General features: G+C 41.6%; 1 protein-coding gene across 5 annotated transcripts in view; it reads right to left on the bottom strand.

The window, feature by feature from the left end:
* LOC149469188 (caspase-3-like) overlaps nt 1-20,444 on the bottom strand; it is a 131,597-nt gene that overhangs the window by 46,945 nt on the left and 64,208 nt on the right. For 3 of the 5 annotated variants that reach the window (XM_089669626.1, XM_089669622.1, XM_089669621.1), the window contains one exon: nt 9,153-9,238. In XM_089669626.1, coding sequence (XP_089525752.1) covers nt 9,153-9,211 — 59 coding nt within the window. In that variant the 5' untranslated portion in view covers nt 9,212-9,238. Of the gene's footprint in view, nt 1-9,152; nt 9,257-20,444 lie in introns of all 5 variants that reach the window. The other 2 variants (XM_089669624.1, XM_089669625.1) reach the window with 1 other exon arrangement.

Here is a 20,444-nt window from a genome sequence, read left to right as displayed (position 1 = left end):
ATAGACTATTTATGACAGTTCTGGGACATTCACTCCATACAGCGGTTGAAACATTGTATCTATTTTTTTCCATAAATGACATTCTGCAGATACACTTAGAGGAGCGCTGCAGATACACTTTTTGCCGGCTTGGAATTATTCTTATTTTCATCCTACTTCTTCTTTTTCTTCTTATGAGGATGAGGATGAGGATGAAGAAGAAGAAGTAGGATGAAAATAAGATTAATTCCAAGCCGGCAAAAAGTGTATCTGCAGCGCTCCTCTAAGTGTATTTGCAGAATGTCATTTATGGAAAAAAATAGATACAATGTTTCAACCGCTGTATGGAGTGAATGTCCCAGAACTGCCATAAATAGTCTATTTCTGACAGTTCTGGGACATTCACTCCATACAGCTGTTTCAACCGCTGTATGGAGGGAATGTCATAGAACTGTCAGAAATAGACTATTAATGACAGTTCTGGGACTGTCCTTCCATACAGCGGTTGAAACATTGTATCTATTTGTTTCCATAAATGGATCCATTTATGGAAACAAATAGATACTCTATGACATTCCCTCCATACAGCGGTTGAAACAGCTGTATGGAGTGAATGTCCCAGAACTGTCAGAAATAGACTATTTCTGACAGTTCAAATACATACAATGTTTCAACCGCTGTATGGAAGGACAGTCCCAGAACTGTCAGAAATAGTCTATTTCTGACAGTTCCATGACATTCCCTCCATACAGCGGTTGAAACAGCTGTATGGAGTGATTGTCCCAGAACTGTCAGAAATAGTCTATTTCTGACAGTTCTGGGACATTCACTCCATACAGCTGTTTCAACCGCTGTATGGAGGGAATGTCATGGAACTGTCAGAAATAGACTATTAATGACAGTTCTGGGACTGTCCTTCCATACAGCGGTTGAAACATTGTATGTATTTGTTTCCATAAATGGATCCATTTATGGAAACAAATACATACAATGTTTCAACCGCTGTATGGAAGGACAGTCCCAGAACTGTCATTAATAGTCTATTTCTGACAGTTCCATGACATTCCCTCCATACAGCGGTTGAAACAGCTGTATGGAGTGATTGTCCCAGAACTGTCAGAAATAGTCTATTTCTGACAGTTCTGGGACATTCACTCCATACAGCTGTTTCAACCGCTGTATGGAGGGAATGTCATGGAACTGTCAGAGTCCCAGAACTGTCATTAATAGTCTATTTCTGACAGTTCCATGACATTCCCTCCATACAGCGGTTGAAACAGCTGTATGGAGTGAATGTCCCAGAACTGTCAGAAATAGACTATTTATGACAGTTCTGGGACATTCACTCCATACAGCGGTTGAAACATTGTATCTATTTTTTTCCATAAATGACATTCTGCAGATACACTTAGAGGAGCGCTGCAGATACACTTTTTGCCGGCTTGGAATTATTCTTATTTTCATCCTACTTCTTCTTTTTCTTCTTATGAGGATGAGGATGAGGATGAAGAAGAAGAAGTAGGATGAAAATAAGATTAATTCCAAGCCGGCAAAAGGTGTATCTGCAGCGCTCCTCTAAGTGTATTTGCAGAATGTCATTTATGGAAAAAAATAGATACAATGTTTCAACCGCTGTATGGAGTGAATGTCCCAGAACTGCCATAAATAGTCTATTTCTGACAGTTCCATGACATTCCCTCCATACAGCGGTTGAAACAGCTGTATGGAGTGATTGTCCCAGAACTGTCAGAAATAGTCTATTTCTGACAGTTCTGGGACATTCACTCCATACAGCTGTTTCAACCGCTGTATGGAGGGAATGTCATGGAACTGTCAGAAATAGTCTATTAATGACAGTTCTGGGACTGTCCTTCCATACAGCGGTTGAAACATTGTATGTATTTCCATAAATGGATCCATTTATGGAAACAAATACATACAATGTTTCAACCGCTGTATGGAAGGACAGTCCCAGAACTGTCATTAATAGTCTATTTCTGACAGTTCTATGACATTCCCTCCATACAGCGGTTGAAACAGCTGTATGGAGTGAATGTCCCAGAACTGTCAGAAATAGACTATTTATGACAGTTCTGGGACTGTCCTTCCATACAGCGGTTGAAACATTGTATCTATTTTTTTCCATAAATGACATTCTGCAAATACACTTAGAGGAGCGCTGCAGATACACTTTTTGCCGGCTTGGAATTAATCTTATTTTCATCCTACTTCTTCTTCTTCATCCTCATCCTCATAAGAAGAAAAAGAAGAAGTAGGATGAAAATAAGAATAATTCCAAGCCGGCAAAAAGTGTATCTGCAGCGCTCCTCTAAGTGTATCTGCAGAATGTCATTTATGGAAAAAAATAGATACAATGTTTCAACCGCTGTATGGAGTGAATGTCCCAGAACTGTCATAAATAGTCTATTTCTGACAGTTCTGGGACATTCACTCCATACAGCTGTTTCAACCGCTGTATGGAGGGAATGTCATAGAACTGTCAGAAATAGACTATTAATGACAGTTCTGGGACTGTCCTTCCATACAGCGGTTGAAACATTGTATCTATTTGTTTCCATAAATGGATCCATTTATGGAAACAAATAGATACAATGTTTCAACCGCTGTATGGAAGGACAGTCCCAGAACTGTCATTAATAGTCTATTTCTGACAGTTCTATGACATTCCCTCCATACAGCGGTTGAAACAGCTGTATGGAGTGAATGTCCCAGAACTGTCAGAAATAGACTATTTATGACAGTTCTGGGACTGTCCTTCCATACAGCGGTTGAAACATTGTATCTATTTTTTTCCATAAATGACATTCTGCAAATACACTTAGAGGAGCGCTGCAGATACACTTTTTGCCGGCTTGGAATTAATCTTATTTTCATCCTACTTCTTCTTCTTCATCCTCATCCTCATAAGAAGAAAAAGAAGAAGTAGGATGAAAATAAGAATAATTCCAAGCCGGCAAAAAGTGTATCTGCAGCGCTCCTCTAAGTGTATCTGCAGAATGTCATTTATGGAAAAAAATAGATACAATGTTTCAACCGCTGTATGGAGTGAATGTCCCAGAACTGTCATAAATAGTCTATTTCTGACAGTTCTGGGACATTCACTCCATACAGCTGTTTCAACCGCTGTATGGAGGGAATGTCATAGAACTGTCAGAAATAGACTATTAATGACAGTTCTGGGACTGTCCTTCCATACAGCGGTTGAAACATTGTATCTATTTGTTTCCATAAATGGATCCATTTATGGAAACAAATAGATACAATGTTTCAACCGCTGTATGGAAGGACAGTCCCAGAACTGTCATTAATAGTCTATTTCTGACAGTTCTATGACATTCCCTCCATACAGCGGTTGAAACAGCTGTATGGAGTGAATGTCCCAGAACTGTCAGAAATAGACTATTTATGACAGTTCTGGGACATTCCCTCCATACAGCGGTTTCCGGCAAAAAGTGTATGTGCAGAGTTCCTCTATTCTGCAGATACACTTAGAGGAGCTCTGCAGATACACTTAGAGGAGCTCTGCACATACACTTTTTGCCGGCATGGAATTATTCTTATTTTCATCCTACTTCTTCTTCTTCTTCTTCTTCATCCTCATCCTCATCCTCTTCTTCTTCTTCTGAGGATGAGGATGAGGATGAAGAAGAAGAAGAAGAAGTAGGATGAAAATAAGATTAATTCCAAGCCGGCAAAAAGTGTATGTGCAGAGCTCCTCTAAGTGTATCTGCAGAGCTCCTCTAAGTGTATCTGCAGAATAGAGGAACTCTGCACATACACTTTTTGCCGGCTTGCAATTATTCTTATTTTCATCCTACTTCTTCTTCTTCTTCTTCTCCTCTTCTTCTTCTTCTTCATCCTCTTCTTCTTCTTCTGAGGATGAGGATAAAGAAGAAGAAGAAGAAGTAGGATGAAAATAAGATTAATTCCAAACAGGCAAAAAGTGTATGTGCAGAGCTCCTCTAAGTGTATCTGCAGAATAGAGGAACTCTGCACATACACTTTTTGCCGGCTTGGAATTATTCTTCTTTTCATCCTACTGCTTCTTCTTCTTCTTCATCCTCATCCTCATCCTCAGAAGAAGAGGATGAGGATGAGGATGAAGAAGAAGAAGAAGAAGAAGTAGGATGAAAAGAAGAATAATTCCAAGCCGGCAAAAAGTGTATGTGCAGAGTTCCTCTATTTCTGACAGTTCTCTCACAGCTTCTTCACATGTACAGCGGTTGAAACATCTGTATCCTAAATGGAAACTAATAGATACAAATTGTATCTATTAGTTTCCATTTAGGATACAGATGTTTCAACCGCTGTACATGTGAAGAAGCTGTGAGAGAACTGTCAGAAATAGAGGAACTCTGCACATACACTTTTTGCCGGCTTGGAATTATTCTTCTTTTCATCCTACTTCTTCTTCTTCTTCTTCATCCTCATCCTCATCCTCTTCTTCTGAGGATGAAGATGAAGAAGAAGAAGAAGTAGGATGAAAAGAAGAATAATTCCAAGCCGGCAAAAAGTGTATGTGCAGAGTTCCTCTATTTCTGACAGTTCTCTCACAGCTTCTTCACATGTACAGTGGTTGAAACATCTGTATCCTAAATGTAAACTAATAGATACAATGTTTCAACCGCTAAACATGTGTTCCTTCTGTCAGAGAACTGTCAGAAATAGCGGAGCTCACTGCAGGGACACTTTTGCCGGCTGATCGGGAAATGTTCGATTCGCGCACCCGAAGTAGGCAAAATTTCGGTTTCGCCGCGAATCGAATATTTCCTGAAATTCGACTCGAATTCCGGTTCGCCTGGTTCGATTCGCTCATCTCTAAAGAGAATAGCACGCAAACTTGCACCCGATTAAAGAAACTAAAAAAATGTGTTCCACAACACAATTAGCCCAGTCTCTCCATACAAAAAAATCCAGATCATTTAGCCTGACTAGTGATCTCATAAACTAAAAAAAAAAAATAGCACAGATGTTTTCATGTGCACATCTATCCATAACCACAGTACACGGATAAATTTATACATTATATTGCCAAAAGTATTGAGACACCCCTCCATAGCATTGGATTCAGATATTCCAATCACTTCCATAGACACGGTGTCATGAGTTCCCCACACGCCACGCCCACAGCGACTAGCTAACCGAGGTGCGCACGTGCGGCCATGACTTGGGGTAAGAGGGAATAAGGGGGACTTAACTTTCAATATATGAAACTGTACATAAGACCAGCCGTGATATACTTTCACAGCCCGCACTACCTCTTGGCCACCACTAGAGGGAGACTCCACTCCAATCCAGATGGCTGACCACACACAGATACAAATCTTATATACAATCTGGTGCACTAATTAGAGTTGAGAAGCAGCTTAGCAATCACACACCCTTCTAGGATCCCTCCAGCTATCCTAAGTGCCAGAACCCCGGTGTTAATCACTTTTCCACTGTCCACACCCCTCCACACCAGACACACCACAAACGGTAGCTGGCCACCACCCAACAGTTTATCCGCAGAACGGTCTGTTGAGACACCACACACACACAGATCTCAGTCTGGCAGATCTGCTACCTTTACAATCTGCATGCAATTTGCCAACACGCAGTGCAATTGCATACAGATAAGCAATGAACTTGACCGAGCATTTAAAGGCACTAAAATAAAATACAATCTAATCTCTCCAATCTAATCTCTCCGAAGATATGAGCCCGTGCTTAAATACACAGAAGTCACTTATTCATTTTAAGATTTAATATCCCGAAAGTGGGCAGTGCATAAAATATGTACAAAATATACAAAGTTACAGAAAATATAAAAACTACAAGAAGACATACAAATGACTATTCACTATAAAATAACCAGGAATAAAACAGAAATAAAACTTTTACCAAGATTTATCCTGCGACTGGAGCAAGCCAGGGAGAATCAGCAATCCATCAGTCAAATAGAACCAGCTCCATACATATTACCATGTCCTAATTTATGGGGATATGGACGTAGGCGGGACATTAGTCCTCGGCCAATTGACCCTAGGGGGTGTTCCTGTACCCGTCCACAAGATGTTCTGGGTGCTGACCTGCCCAAAGTCAATTGGACCAAGACCAGCTTGAATCACCAAGTTGGGGATTGTATTTCCGACACCAGCGCATCAGTCCAATCGCGACAGTACCAATCAATGTTCCGCTATCGCACTCCAGCACCACATAACCATTTCCTGCATTTTTCTGGCATTCTACCCAAGTCACAAATATAGTTGTTATATGACAATGTAACCCACAGAGTGCCCAATCAGAATGAAGTATTTTCAGCTCTCTGCAACTAATATTTTAGCTTTTATGAGAGATGAAACATTTCCTTTGATCCCCTGATATACTTCAAAGCTCTGGTCTCCCGCTGTCATGAAGCCAACCTGTCTCCAGCCATTTCCTTCCCGGTTTCCCCAGAAGGTGACAAACCTTATTAGCACCCAGGTGTCACTTCCAGCCTGAGGAAGCTGCTCTGTCTCTTTTCAGATGTTAATTGGTGACCATCTGTGTCTGAATACCTATAACTGAATATTTCTTTAATGACACGGAATGAACTAGATTTACATTGTCATATTTTCTACAGGTCACATCTTATCTACTCAAATCTGTACATTTATGTCATACACGGCTATATAAAATCAAGCACCTAGGCATGCAGACTACTTCTACAAACATTTGTGAAAGAATTAGTCGGTCTCAGGGGCTCAGTGAATTCAAGCATTGTAGAGTGATAGGTTGCCACCTGTGTAATAAGTCCATCCATGAAATTTCCTTACTAGTAAATATTCCATGGTCAACTGTTAGTGGTATTATAACAAAGTGGAAGCAACTGAGAACAACAGCAACTCAGCCACGAAGTGGTAGGCCATATAAAATTACAGAGCGGGGTCAGCGCATGCTGAAGCAGGCAGTGTGCAGAAGTTGCCAAATGTCTGCAAAGTCAATAGCTAAACACCTACAAACTTCGTGTGGCCTTCAGATTAGCACAACAGTGCATAGAGAGTGTCATAGAATGGGTTTCCATGGCCGAGCAGCTGCATCCAAGCCTTACATCGCCAAGTGCAATGCAAAGCATCCAATGCAGTGGTGTAAAGCATGGCACCATTGGACTCTAGAGCAGTCACATTTCTCTGTCTGGCAATCCAACGGACCTGTCTGGGTTTGGCGGTTGCCAGGAGAACAGTATTTGCCTGACTGCATTGTGCCAAGTGTAAAGTTTGGTGGAGGGGGGATTATGGTGTAAAGTTGTTTTTCAGGGGCTGGGCTTGGCCCCTTAGTTCCAGGGAACTAAAGTCTTAAGGCGTTAGCATACCATTTTGGACAATTTCATGCTACCAACTTTGTGGGAACAGTTTGGGGATGGCCCCTTCCTGTTCCAACATGACTGCGCACCAGTGCATAAAGCAAGGTCCATAAAGACATGGATGAGCGAGTTTTGGGTGGAGGAACTTGACTGGCCTGCACAGAGTCCTGGCCTCAACACGATAGAACACCTTTGGGATGAATTAGAGCGGGAACTGCATGCATTCTATGCTTGAAAGTAAAAACCTTAGCAACATGCCATGGTTAGTTGTTTTTTCACTGCTCCTATATATTAAAGTACACATCATGCCCAGACTGCAGTGACGTACGTTTTTCACATGTAATTTTGCAGTCAGTCCGAGATATTAACTTGCATGTTAGTCAAAAATTGCAAATCTATAAATGCTGTAGGCAGTTAGTTCCCACACTAGTAAACAAGCTGTCTTATTAATAATGAGTCAACATGTTATTCGATTCCTGATCATGCATGTAACCAAAATGACAATCTTTTTCCTTATCACTCTGTATGAAGCAAGTGTGTGGAATCCTCACTGATAAGACAGCTTGTTTACCAGTGTGGGAAATGTCTGGAGGGACATCACCGGGAGCCAATCACTACTGCATGCAAATGTGCCGACAAGCAACAAGCTAGCAAGCAAACATGGCAGACTGAGCAGAGGGATGACCTTATCAGTATGCTGCTGCCCCTTCATTATCTTTTTAAAATGCTGGGGGAAGGAGAAGACACCAATGTATTTGTTAAGTGCAGCAGAGAAAAAGCCAGGAAGAGCCAGACAGCTGCTCTCCATAAGTAACACCCACCTTTACTGGAAGAAATCCATATAACGCAGCATACTGAAGCAATACGAAGCATTGCCCTTCCCCTCTGTGATCTCACTTCTTATATGTGCTATATGGATTTGTTTCAATAAAGGTGGATTTTACTTCTGGAGTGCAGTGGTCCGGATCTTCCTTCCTATATCTGTATGAGGCTTTGCGAGCTGGGCGGGCACCCTATCGGAGTGTGTGTGAGGTGTAGCAGTGGTGGACTGGCCTGGACCAGCATTCCTCTCTCTATACAGCTGAGAAAGTTCTGGCTGTTCATTTTGTTAGAACTGTGACCATCTCAGGGCTGATTAGAAATGAAAATCCTTCGGTAGACATTTCTCCTATGTATTTAGATTCTGACAGGATGTTTGCCTAGAGATCAGCTTTAACGCCAGTCTTTTTTTTAGTCTTGCATGGTTGAACAGGGTTTTTAGTGTACTTAAATTGCTTTCTCAGTTTTCATAGCCTATTATTTATGAGCTTCTCACAGTCTCAAAGTGTGCACTAGAAGATGCAACAATTCTGATAGAGCCCATCTCATTTCCTCACTGGAGGACATCCAGCATCATCTAGTGCTTTCCTCCACTGCCTTACTATTCCTGGCCCAAATGCAGTCTGCGTAGAAGTGCCAACTCCTCCAAGCTGAAACCCACCTATGAAGGCACTTTGATATTTGCATAACTCCTCTCAGCCCACTGCTTGAATCAATGATGAGGGTTTTTGAGAGGAGTACTGAGGCAGGGTGCTGTGGTGTTTTTGGTAAGCTATCTATGTACAGCACCCTGCCAGTCTCTTCCACCAACCATGATCTGCCTGCATAACACAGGGATGCACCATGAACCAGTGATTACATCACCAGATCTACAATAACATATCTAAGGAAAACAAAGTTTTTATGTAAAAATAGAATTAGCATGTTTGTTGGGGAGAAATACGAACCAGGCAAAATCTACGCAGAATAAACTTCAGCTTTAAACATCTTGCTGTAAGTACATATTTACCTGCTGGAATCAGAAGGCTCAGTCACATTCTGGATTCTATTCCCCTCTTCTTCTGCCATATCTGCCGCTGCTTGAGCTTCAGGAGTCTAAATAATATTGAATAGCTGACAAGATTAAAACGGCCAAAGGTGTTAAAGGTGAGCTGTACCAAAAGTGAAAGTACATTCGCATAGATAATATCGGAATGTAAGATAAACCTGAACCTTGTGCAACGGCATTTCACGGAACTGTGTATTGGACGAGCAACAAACATTGTTCCATGCAGTAGTCATCGGTGGCAACAGACATCTCTAACAACATTCAGCTCCTATGCAAACATTTTGGGTTGATTTACTAAAGGCAAATATACCGTGCACTTTGCAAAATGCAGTTGCACTCTGCAAGAGCATTTGCTCCAGAGCTTAGAAAATGAAGTACAGCTTCACTTTGCAAAGAATACCCAATCGTGTGCAAGGAAAATAAAGAAACAGCATTTTTGCTTGCACATGATTGGATGATGGAAGTCAGCTGTGCATCTGCTCATTTACTAAGCTCCTGGAGCAACTGATCTTGCAGAGTGCAACTGCACTTTGCAAAGTGCACAGTCTGTTTGCTTTTAGTAAATCAACCCCTTTGTATGTATGCAGAATATATACACCAATCAGCCATAACTTTTTGACCACCCACCTAGTATTGAGTAGGTCCCCATTTTGCTGCCAAAACAGCCCTGACACGTTGAGGCATGGAAGCCACAAGATCTCTGAAGCTATGCTGTGCTATCTGGCACCAAGCCATCCATAGCAGATCCTTTAAAGTGGTTGTAAAGGCTAAAGGCTTTTTACCTTCATGCATTCTATCCATGAACATAAAAAACCTTCTGTATGCAGCATCCCCCCCAGCCCCCTCAATACTTACCTGAGCCCCATCCTGATCCAGCAATGTGCACAACAGACTCGGCTGTTCCAGCTCTCTGTCTCTTCATTGGCTGCACTAATTCAACTGATAATTGTGCAGTCATGCAATGCTGTACCCAAACAAAATTTACATCCTTTTATTCACATAAATAGAGCTTTCTTTCGGTGGTATTTGATCACCCGTGCGCTTTTTATTTTTCGCGCTATAAACTAAAAAAGACCGAAAATGTTGAAGATAAATGATATTTTTAACTTACGACTATAAAGCATATATAGTAAACTCAAAGTTAGTTATAAATTTAGGCCAAAATGTATTCTGCTACATGTTTTTGGTAAAAAAATCCCAATAAGTGTATATTGATTGCTTTGTGTGAACTTTAGAGCGTCTACAAACTATGGTATAGATACTGCAATTTACGCCATTTTTTTTTTGCTAGACAGCACTGCACTAGTTTAACAGACAATTGCGTGGTCATGCAATACGGTACGTAAATGAAATTTATGTCTTTTTTTCAAACAAATAGAGCTTTCTTTTGGTGGTATCTGATCACCTGTGCACTTTTTATTTTTGGTGCTATAAACAAAAAAAGGTTTGGAGAAAAAACATTTTTTAAAAAAAAAAACCAATATTTTCTCATTTCTCAAAACTAAAATTTCACCATAAATTTGTCCAAAATGTATTCTGCTACATGTTTTTGGTTTAAAAAAATCACAATAAGTGTATATTGATTGCTTTGTGTGAAAATTATAGCATCTACAAACTATGGTATAGATAATGGAATTTACACAGCTTTTACTTTCTGATTGCTTATCACATTTCTTGAGGTGCTATAATACCAGGATAGTACAAACACCCCCAAATGACCCTTTTTCGAAAAGTAGACACCCTAAGCTATCTGCTGAGAGGCATATTGAGTCCATGGAAGATTTCATTTTTTTCCACACGTTTCTGGAAAATGACAAAAACATTTTTTTTTTTTACATTATTTATTTCTCGCACAAGCCATGGGTATATGTGGAATTACACCCCAAAATACATTCTGCTACTTCTACCGAGTATATGGATACCACTTTGAAAGCCTGAAGGTGCGTAACTTCCTCATTTCACTTCCTCATTACCTATCACAGTTTCGAAGGCCCTGAAATGCCAGGATAGCACCAAACCCCCACCCCCAAATTACCCCTTTTAGATATCCCAAGAAATTTAAGAAGAGGCATGGTGAGTATTTTGCAGATCTCATTTTTTCTCACAAGGTTTTGAAATATAAAAAAAGAAAAGAAAAAACATTTTTGTTTTTTTTCTTAATTTTTCAAAAACTTGTGATGAGATCTGCAAAATACTCACCATGCTTCTTATCAAATTCCTTGGGTGTCTACTTTCCAAAAAGGGGTCATTTGGGGGGGTTTTGGTGCTATCCTGGCATTTCAGGGCCTCCAAAACTATAATAGGCAGTCAGGAAGTGTAATGAGGAAATAAAGCCCTTTAAAAGCCTGAAGGTGCTTATTGGATTTTGGGGTCCTGTACTTGGCTAGACTGCCAAAACGTCTCTCTCATGTGGTATCCCCATACTCGGAAGAAGTAGCAGAATGTATTTTGGGGAGTAATTCCACATATACCCATGGCATGTGTAAGCAGTAAATCATTTAAATGACAACTTTGTGTAAAAAAAAATAAAACATGTTTTTGTCATTTTCCAAAAACTTGTGGCAAAAAAATTAATTATTCTATTGATTCAACATGCCTCTCAGCAAATAGTTTGGGGTGTCTACTTTCCAAAAAGGGGTCATTTTGGGGGGTGGGGGCATTTTATGCCCAGCATTAGAGGTTTATGCCACACATCACTCACTCTTCTAACCACCTGAAGATCAAGCCTTTTCTGACACTTTTTGTTCACATGAAAAAAATAAGTATTTTTTGCTAGGAAATTAATTTAAACCCCCAAACATTATATTTTTTTTTAAAGCAGACACCCTAGTGAATAAAATGGTGGGTACTACCATTCTTTATGTCACATAGTACTCACACAGCGATGTTTCAAATGCAAATTTAAAAAAAAAACACTTTTTTACTTTTAATGCACAAAAACACAATATATTGGCCAATTATTTGGTAAAATATAAAAGATGATGGTATACCGAGTAAATAGATACCAAACATGACATGATTTAAAACTGTGCATGCACCGTGCAATGGCGACAAACTGCATACAATTTTAATATCCATAGGCAACGTTTTAAAAGCCTTAACAAGCTACCATTTTAGATTTACAGAGGAGGTCTAGTGTTAGAATTACTGCCCTTGATCTGACGTTCGCGGCGATACCTCACATGCATGGTGCAACTGCTGTTTACATACCGGCACAGGGTCAACGCTCATGCACACAGGTGAAGGGGGCAATATTATTTTTTTCTTTCAAGTTGTTTTGATTTTTGTAATTATTTTTACACTGTCCCTTTCATTTTTTTTTCTTTGATAATTTTTAATGCTATCACAAGAAATGCAAATATCCCCTATAACTTCAATGGGCATTGTCATATATTCTTTTTTAAGAAATCTGGGGTCTATCAGACTCTCCTCTGCCCTTACATTATCTAATCAAACCAAGATCAGTGTGATCAGATGCTTTCCCAATTTACAAATGGCGCTGTTTATATCCTGCGAAACTGAAGTGATGAAATGCTCGTAGCTTCCGATTTCTTAGACCATAGAGATGATTGCCACCATTCTGGTCTCCAATCAGCTCTATGGTCAGCTGTCAGAAACACCCGCTGCATTCTCAGGTTCCCCCGATGGCACGGGACTGCCCAAGAAGGCTGTGGAAGGTAGCGGGGGAGGGGGAGCATCATCTCCCGCTGCTTGTAAAAGCAATCCTACAGCTAATTAGACACTAGGATTGCTTTTACATGAAAGCCGATCGCCGGCTGAAAAAATTATACCAGGATGATGCCTGCAGCTGTAGGCATCATCCTGGTATAACCATTCAAAGTCCAGTGATGTACCAGTACGTCGCTGGTCCTTGTTGGGTATATTTGCTGTTCTTTTTTTTTTTTTCTTTTGTATGCAGCCTGTGGGCTGAATGAAAAAAAGGGAAGAAATCTCTGTCAGAAAAAGTGTGTGGTAAGCTCACCATTAGAATATACCACCCTGCATCCACCCACTTCTAATGGTGGGCACACATTATGTCACACTGTGCCACATGTGCCAGTTCCAAGATTGTACAAATGTCTAAATAGTGGCACGCTTGAATAAATGTCCCACACCAAGTCCCAAACTATCTTGCCACTGCTCCCCATGTAGTCTGGGCATCCGGGGGGCTCCACGTGACTATCTTTTCCCTCGTAAATCCGAAATTTATAAGTATAGCCTGTTGTCCTCTCACAGGGCTTATACATCTTGACCCCATATCTGGCACACTTGCTGTGGAAGAATTGTTTGAATGCAAGGCGGCCAGAAAAATTAATGAGGGACTCATCAATGCAGATGTTTTGCTGGGGAGTATAGACCAGGGCTTGAAAAAGCTGCTCACCCACTCGCCAAATGCGAGGAGAAATTCCTCTGTGGCGAGCGGTGAGCACAGATGAAGCATGGAGCGACTGCACCTGCGCTCCAAGCCTCATTGTGAAGCCGAGTTCTGGTTTACAACTTCTGATTTCCGGCTTCTGCGGCAACCGCCGCTGAGGGGACAGGTGCAGGAGAGGTCTGCTCTCCTCCACTGAGAGGAGACACACTCTCCACCTCCACGGGGGACTCGGAGGGACTAGGAGTAACTACTGTATACAACATGTCATATCACTATAATGGAGTACAGGGGAGCTGGGATATACATTACTCAGTAATGTATATCCCAGCTCCCCTGTACTCCATTATAGTGATATGACAAGTATACAGTAATGTATATCCCAGCTCCCCTGTACTCCATTATAGTGATGACATGTATACAGTAATGATTACTGTATACACCTCATATCAGGAACACACAGGAACACACTGTCCTGGAAAGCTGAACTCCGCTCTCCGGAACAGTGTGCTGGAAACTGACAGGGAGGAGAGCTGCAGTGTAAACACTGCAGCCTTCCTCTCTGTCACTGTTTGCCGGTAATCGCCGGGCTCCTGCGGGTAATTACCGGCAGGACCCAGTGATTGACACCCGTGGTCGTGATCGGCAGCGCAGGTAGGGCAGTCACAGGTGCGCGCCCCCTACTCAATATGCAAATCACGTATATATACGTGATTTTGCACAGCGGTGCCGCCCTGCCGCAGTATATGTACTGTGGCTGGTCGGCAACCGATTAAAAGTGTTTCTTTGGTCAAAACATTGTATTTCAGTTATTTCTAGCCTACTCCTATTAGTCTTGTAGCGTTATTTGTATACTCTTTGCGGCTACTGGGGTATGATGGCGCCACCTGTATTGTATTTAGGAGCAGAGTCCTTATAATCTGTGTGATCAGGACAAGATCTCTAACAAGCGCTAGTGGGGCTTGTGGATAACAAGTGAAATCCCAACTGAGAAATGTATTATCCACAGTAATCCACACAGCATTGTATATGAAAGTCCATGTATTGAAGAAATCACATTCAGTGAACCATCCAACATAAAGTATCTTCCACACAGGAACATTAAAGCATTAACGGTCTTTTCTGCATATCTCAGTAAGGGGAGGCTGCAACACTCACCAGTCTGAGCTCTCTCTCTCTCAGGATTTCCACACTTCCCTCTTTTTCACAAGTCTCACCCAGCTCACCTCATCCTCAGTGCCCAGGGAGCATAGCAGCCATATTGGAAAAGGGCAAAGCAAACACTGCATAATAGAAGTATACACTGGAAAATGGGCAAAGAAATTATCACATCACTACATTCTGAACAATCAAAGTTTGTAAGTTTACTTTGTGAAGATCCCCTCACATTTATTTCCTTGAATTCAGTGACACACATTCTATGTTCCCTGCAATCTGGCAATGCTCACACATTTCACAGAGCCTGCCTTCTGAAGTACAGAGGTGCTGAGAGGAGGAGTTTTAGGAGGCGGAATCACTGCACACAGGCAGTAAGGTACCATGGGATATGTAGTCCCTAAAAATTGTAAGCAAACAGTGGAGGAGAAGCTGTAAAGGTATGGAGGAAATCCAAGAAGTTATGGAAAGAGATGTCCAGCAGACAGGCAGCACTCACAACATGAAAAGAGATTTTTCAAGTAAGCTTACATTGGATTTTCAAAAATAACTATTGTTTGTATTGTTGTGTTGGAAACTGTTATTCTATACACTAGTTGTGGTTTGTTTACATTCATATACAGTCACTACCATAGAGGTCCCATTACAGACAAGTCCCTAGGTGTGCTTCCTGCCCCTACAAGGAGGTCAAGAAACCCCAGGATGTTATATAGTTTGTTTTTCCAGGAAGTATCAGGCAGAGGGTGCCAGCCTGCCATGTGCTGTGTATCTGGGGAGAACTGTATGGTGATTCTGTGAGTAATGATCCAGATTAACAAGGCTGCTATCTATCGAGTTGTTACTGAAGCAGATTAGGTCTGCCTCTGTTATATTTCAACTTCTGTATTAGAACCCTAATATCTCTGTAAGAGAGAGATTTGTGGTTCATTATCATTATTCTATTTACACACTGCAGAATCCTTATAGTTGTCTATATACTGTATATATATATATATATAGATCAGTGTTTTCACCTGCATAAGACTGTCAGGTGAACTTTGGTGTAAATTGCAGTGTATCTTTGCAGCCTCTTTGCTTAAAGCCATAGCACCCTTATTGGTCTGGATCTTCCTTTAGCTAGGATTAGCATAGGGAGCGTTGGATAGATTAGGCTAGAGGTAGGTTAGGCATCCGACGGCCACTTAGACAGATAGAGGCCCGGTTGCGGTGACAGCCCAGTTTAGGGATAGGGACTAAGAGTAAGGAGAGATAGGGCATTTTATCCTTTTAGGTGATGCATCGTCAGACAAGCAGTGCAATCATCCGCATAGAACGTGTTACTTGGATGCCATCACAGCATCTAAAGTGGAAGCGTGCATCTTACTGACTCTCACCTCTCCAGGGGCCCCTGCAACCGGACTGCGCTATAACCCATGGTTGGAGGTATTCTGTATACTACATGCACATATACCCGGGTATAATTGCAACCTCCCAATTTATGGTAAATTGTAATTCCTGAATGTTATTCTTATGCATCCTGTTTTATGTGGCTGCTTTATATAAACATTGCATTAATCTCATACAGGTGTGGTGACATGTTGTCATGTTAAAAATATAAGCTGGGTGCATTAATACTGCTATGTATAGTTACTTTAAGTTGTCTACCTGTTACATTCCTAGAAAGGGGTGAGTCTCCTCAATTGCAGGATCCCTATTCTAGGTGGAGGCACTGCCATTTGTATTATCACAACCCCCTCTTCCATATAGCGAAGGCTTAGGATTGCCTACTCATATACAGGTTAGCGCCATAGCTTGTTTGGTGTGGGCCACTTCACATAACCCCCCCCCCCCCAAAACAGGGCTACAGTTGTTACAATGCAGATGTTATAAAATGAAAGTGTATGTTGTGACTATAGATTTCCTTAAATGTTCAGATTTTTCAATTGTATACAGCTGCATGCTGTCTTAAAGCAAGGCTGTGCAGGACTCAGCACCTACCTCTCACCCTATGCTAATTGCAGTGGTGTTTACTTTGTATAATAGGAACATTGATGAGAGTGTAGTTAAATTTGCTATTTCCACCTGAATTCCGGGTTGGGCAGTAAATGGGGGAAGTACGGGTGCTGCAGAATTTGTGGAATGTCAGTCGGGATTTGCAAGCATATCCAGAAGGATACTAGGTGCTCTACAGGCCTGTGTGCGAATTCTTGGTGACTGCGGGACAATGCTTGTGCTCGCCACCGCACCGGCTTGTACTGCACTTATGGGACTCGCCACGTCACCAAGTCATACTGCAGTGCTGGTATTATTATTATACAGGATTTATATGGCGCCAACAGTTTGCTCAGCGCTTTACAGTATAACGGGAGACAATACAGCAACAATACAGTTCAATACAAGAGGGTTAGGAGGGCCCTGATCCTGGGAGCTTACAATCTAAGAGATATGTGAAAGACCAAGATGTATTAGACCGCTGGTGCTCGCCAGTACACCAAAACGTAGCTCGGCACTAGTACCGGCACTCTGCTGCATATGAGAGTCATCAAAATTTACCGGCAAGTACTAACAGAGATCAGGCCTGATTCTGCGAACACTGCGATTTTGTGTGCTATGTGACCTACTGGCACTGCGCTTGCTGGGGGAGAAGGGGAGGGTAAGCGTAGGGGCTAAACACAGGTATTGGCAGGTGCCGGGGATGATCCAGCTAATGCTGCGTTTTTATACTAATCTGAACACCAGTATAGTGCTGATCTGATCAAAGATATTGATCCGTTCAGACATTATACTAGCAATGGAGGTTTATTGTGCATGAGTGTCTTCCTGGCAGTCAAGGGGTTAAATGTGAAGACTGGTGTACTGACAGGCAATCTGACGCTATCTGGGAGGGGCGTGAAAACCACAGGAGCGCAAATCATGTATATATACAGTGGGGATCGAAAGTTTGGGCACCCCAGCTAAACATTTGTATTAATGTGCATAAAGAAGCCAAGGAAAGATGGAAAAATCTCCAAAAGGCATCAAATTACAGATTAGACATTCTTATAATAGGTCAACAAAAGTTAGATTTTATTTCCATCATTTACACTTTCAAAATAACAGAAAACAAAAAAATGGCGTCTGCAAAAGTTTGGGCACCCTGCAGAATTTATAGCATGCACTGCCCCCTTTGCAAAGCTGAGACCTGCCAGTGTCATGGATTGTTCTCAATCATCGTCTGGGAAGACCAGGTGATGTCAATCTCAAAGGTTTTAAATGCCCAGACTCATCTGACCTTGCCCCAACAATCAGCACCATGGGTTCTTCTAAGCAGTTGTCTAGAAAACTGAAACTGAAAATAGTTGACGCTCACAAAGCTGGAGAAGGCTATAAGAAGATAGCAAAGCGTTTTCAGATGTCAATATCCTCTGTTCGGAATGTAATTAAGAAACGGCAGTCATCAGGAACAGTGGAAGTTAAAGCAAGATCTGGAAGACCAAGAAAAATATCAGACAGAACAGCTCGCAGGATTGTGAGAAAAACAATTCAAAACCCACGTTTGACTGCACGATCCCTCCAGAAAGATCTGGCAGACACTGGAGTTGTGGTACACTATTCCACTATAAAGAGATACTTGTACAAATATGGTCTTCATGGAAGAGTCATCAGAAGAAAACCATTTCTACGTCCTCACCACAAAAATCATCATTTGAACTTTGCAAATGAACATATAGACAAGCCTGATGCATTTTGGAAACAAGTTCTGTGGACCGATGAGGTTAAAATTGAACTTTTTGGCTGGAATGAGCAAAGGTACGTTTGGAGAAGAAGGGGCACAGAATTGAATGAAAAGAACCTCTGTCCAACTGTTAAGCATGGGGTTGGATCAATCATGCTTTGGGGTTGTGTTGCAGCCAGTGGCACAGGGAACATCTCACGAGTAGAAGGAAAAATGGATTCAATAAAATTTCAGCAAATTTTGATGGTAACTTGATGCCATCTGTGAAAAAGCTGAAGTTAAAGAGAGGATGGGTTCTACAAATGGATAATGATCATAAACACACCTCGAAATCCATGGAGGATTACATCAAGAGGCGTAAACTGAAGGTTTTGCCATGGCCTTCACAATCTCCTGACCTCAACATAATTGAAAATCTATGGATAGACCTTAAAAGAGCAGTGCGTGACAGACAGCCCAGAAATCTCAAAGAACTGGAAGACTTTTGTAAGGAAGAATGGGTTAGGATACCTCCTACAAGAATTGAAAGACTCTTGGCTGGCTACAAAAAGCGTTTACAAGCTGTGATACTTGCCAAAGGGGGCAGTACAAGATATTAACTCTGCAGGGTGCCCAAACTTTTGCAGACGCCATTTTTTTGTTTTCTGTTATTTTGAAAGTGTAAATGATGGAAATAAAATCTAACTTTTGTTGACATATTATAAGAATGTCTAATCTGTAATTTGATGCCTTTTGGAGATTTTTCCATCTTTCCTTGGCTTCTTTATGCACATTAATACAAACTTTTAGCTGGGGTGCCCAAACTTTCGATCCCCACTGTATATATATGTGATTTTGCGCACCTATGCCACCCTGTAAGAAGCGGTTACAGAAACGGTTTGTGTTACGTCGCTGCGTTATTTTAACTGACAATTGCGCGGTCATGCAACACTGAACCCAAATTAAATTCACGTCCTTTTTTTCCCACAAATTGAGCTTTCTTTTGGTGGTATTTGATCGCCTGTGCGTTTTTTTTTTATTTTTTGCACTATAAAAAAAAGGCTGACAATTTTGAGAAAAAAAACAATATTTTGGACTTTTTGCTGTAAAACATGTCCAGTAAAAAAATTTAAAAATCAAATTTAGTCATAAATTTCAGCCAAAATGTATTCTGCGATATGTTTTTGCTAAAAAAAAATCCCAGTACGTGTAAATTAATTGGTTTACGTGAAAGTTATAGCGTCTACAAGTGACGGGAAAGATACTGTGATTTTTTTTTTTATATACTAATAATGGCGGCGATCAGCAACTTATGGCGGTGATCAGCGATTTATGATAGTGATCAGTGACTTATGGTGGGACTGCGGTGGACATTCTGACACTGCGGGGAACTGACTTGGGGTCACAGACATCCCCAGTGACACCAATACAGTGATCAGTGCAAAAAAAACCACTGACATTGTACTAATGGCACTGAGGAGGAAGGGGTTAACGTTTTTTAGGCAATGAAAGGGTTACCTATGTGATGGGAGTGTTTTACTAGAACTAGTGGGCGGGGGGGACGTGTACTTCAGGGGAACACGCTGATCTCGAGAGATAAACTCCGCTCTCAGGAACAGTGTGTTAGGAACTGACAGGGAGCAGAGATGCATTGTAAAAAATGATGGTAATAACCAGCCGGGACCCGGTGATTGACACCCGCGGCCGCGATCGGCGGCATGGGTAGGGCAGTCACGCGCCTCGCGCACGCCCCCTACCTGTTTTGCAAAATGATGTTTTAAAACGTGATTTTGCGCAGCGGTGCTGCCCTGTAGCCGTTTTTCTACAGTGGCTGGTCGGCAAGTGGTTAACCACTTACCTTCCGGCCCATGCATATAAACGGCCGGACGGGAACAGTGCAGGTGGCCGTTTATATGTGTCCTCCCTGCTCCCGGCTTGTATGTGCTCCCCGAGGGCGTGCAGCACCGCGATCCAGGGACCTGGGAACACCGATCGTTGTACGGGACCTCTGTGCGAGGTCCTGATCATGTGATCACTGATTGGCCAATCAGTG

This window comes from Staurois parvus, unplaced genomic scaffold (assembly GCF_062004578.1).
Source record: "Staurois parvus isolate SC_StPar_1 unplaced genomic scaffold, SC_StPar_1.0 ptg000080l, whole genome shotgun sequence".
NCBI lineage: Eukaryota > Metazoa > Chordata > Amphibia > Anura > Ranidae > Staurois > Staurois parvus.
Note: the sequence above shows the minus strand (reverse complement) of the source record. Positions and strands in the feature narration are given on the sequence as shown.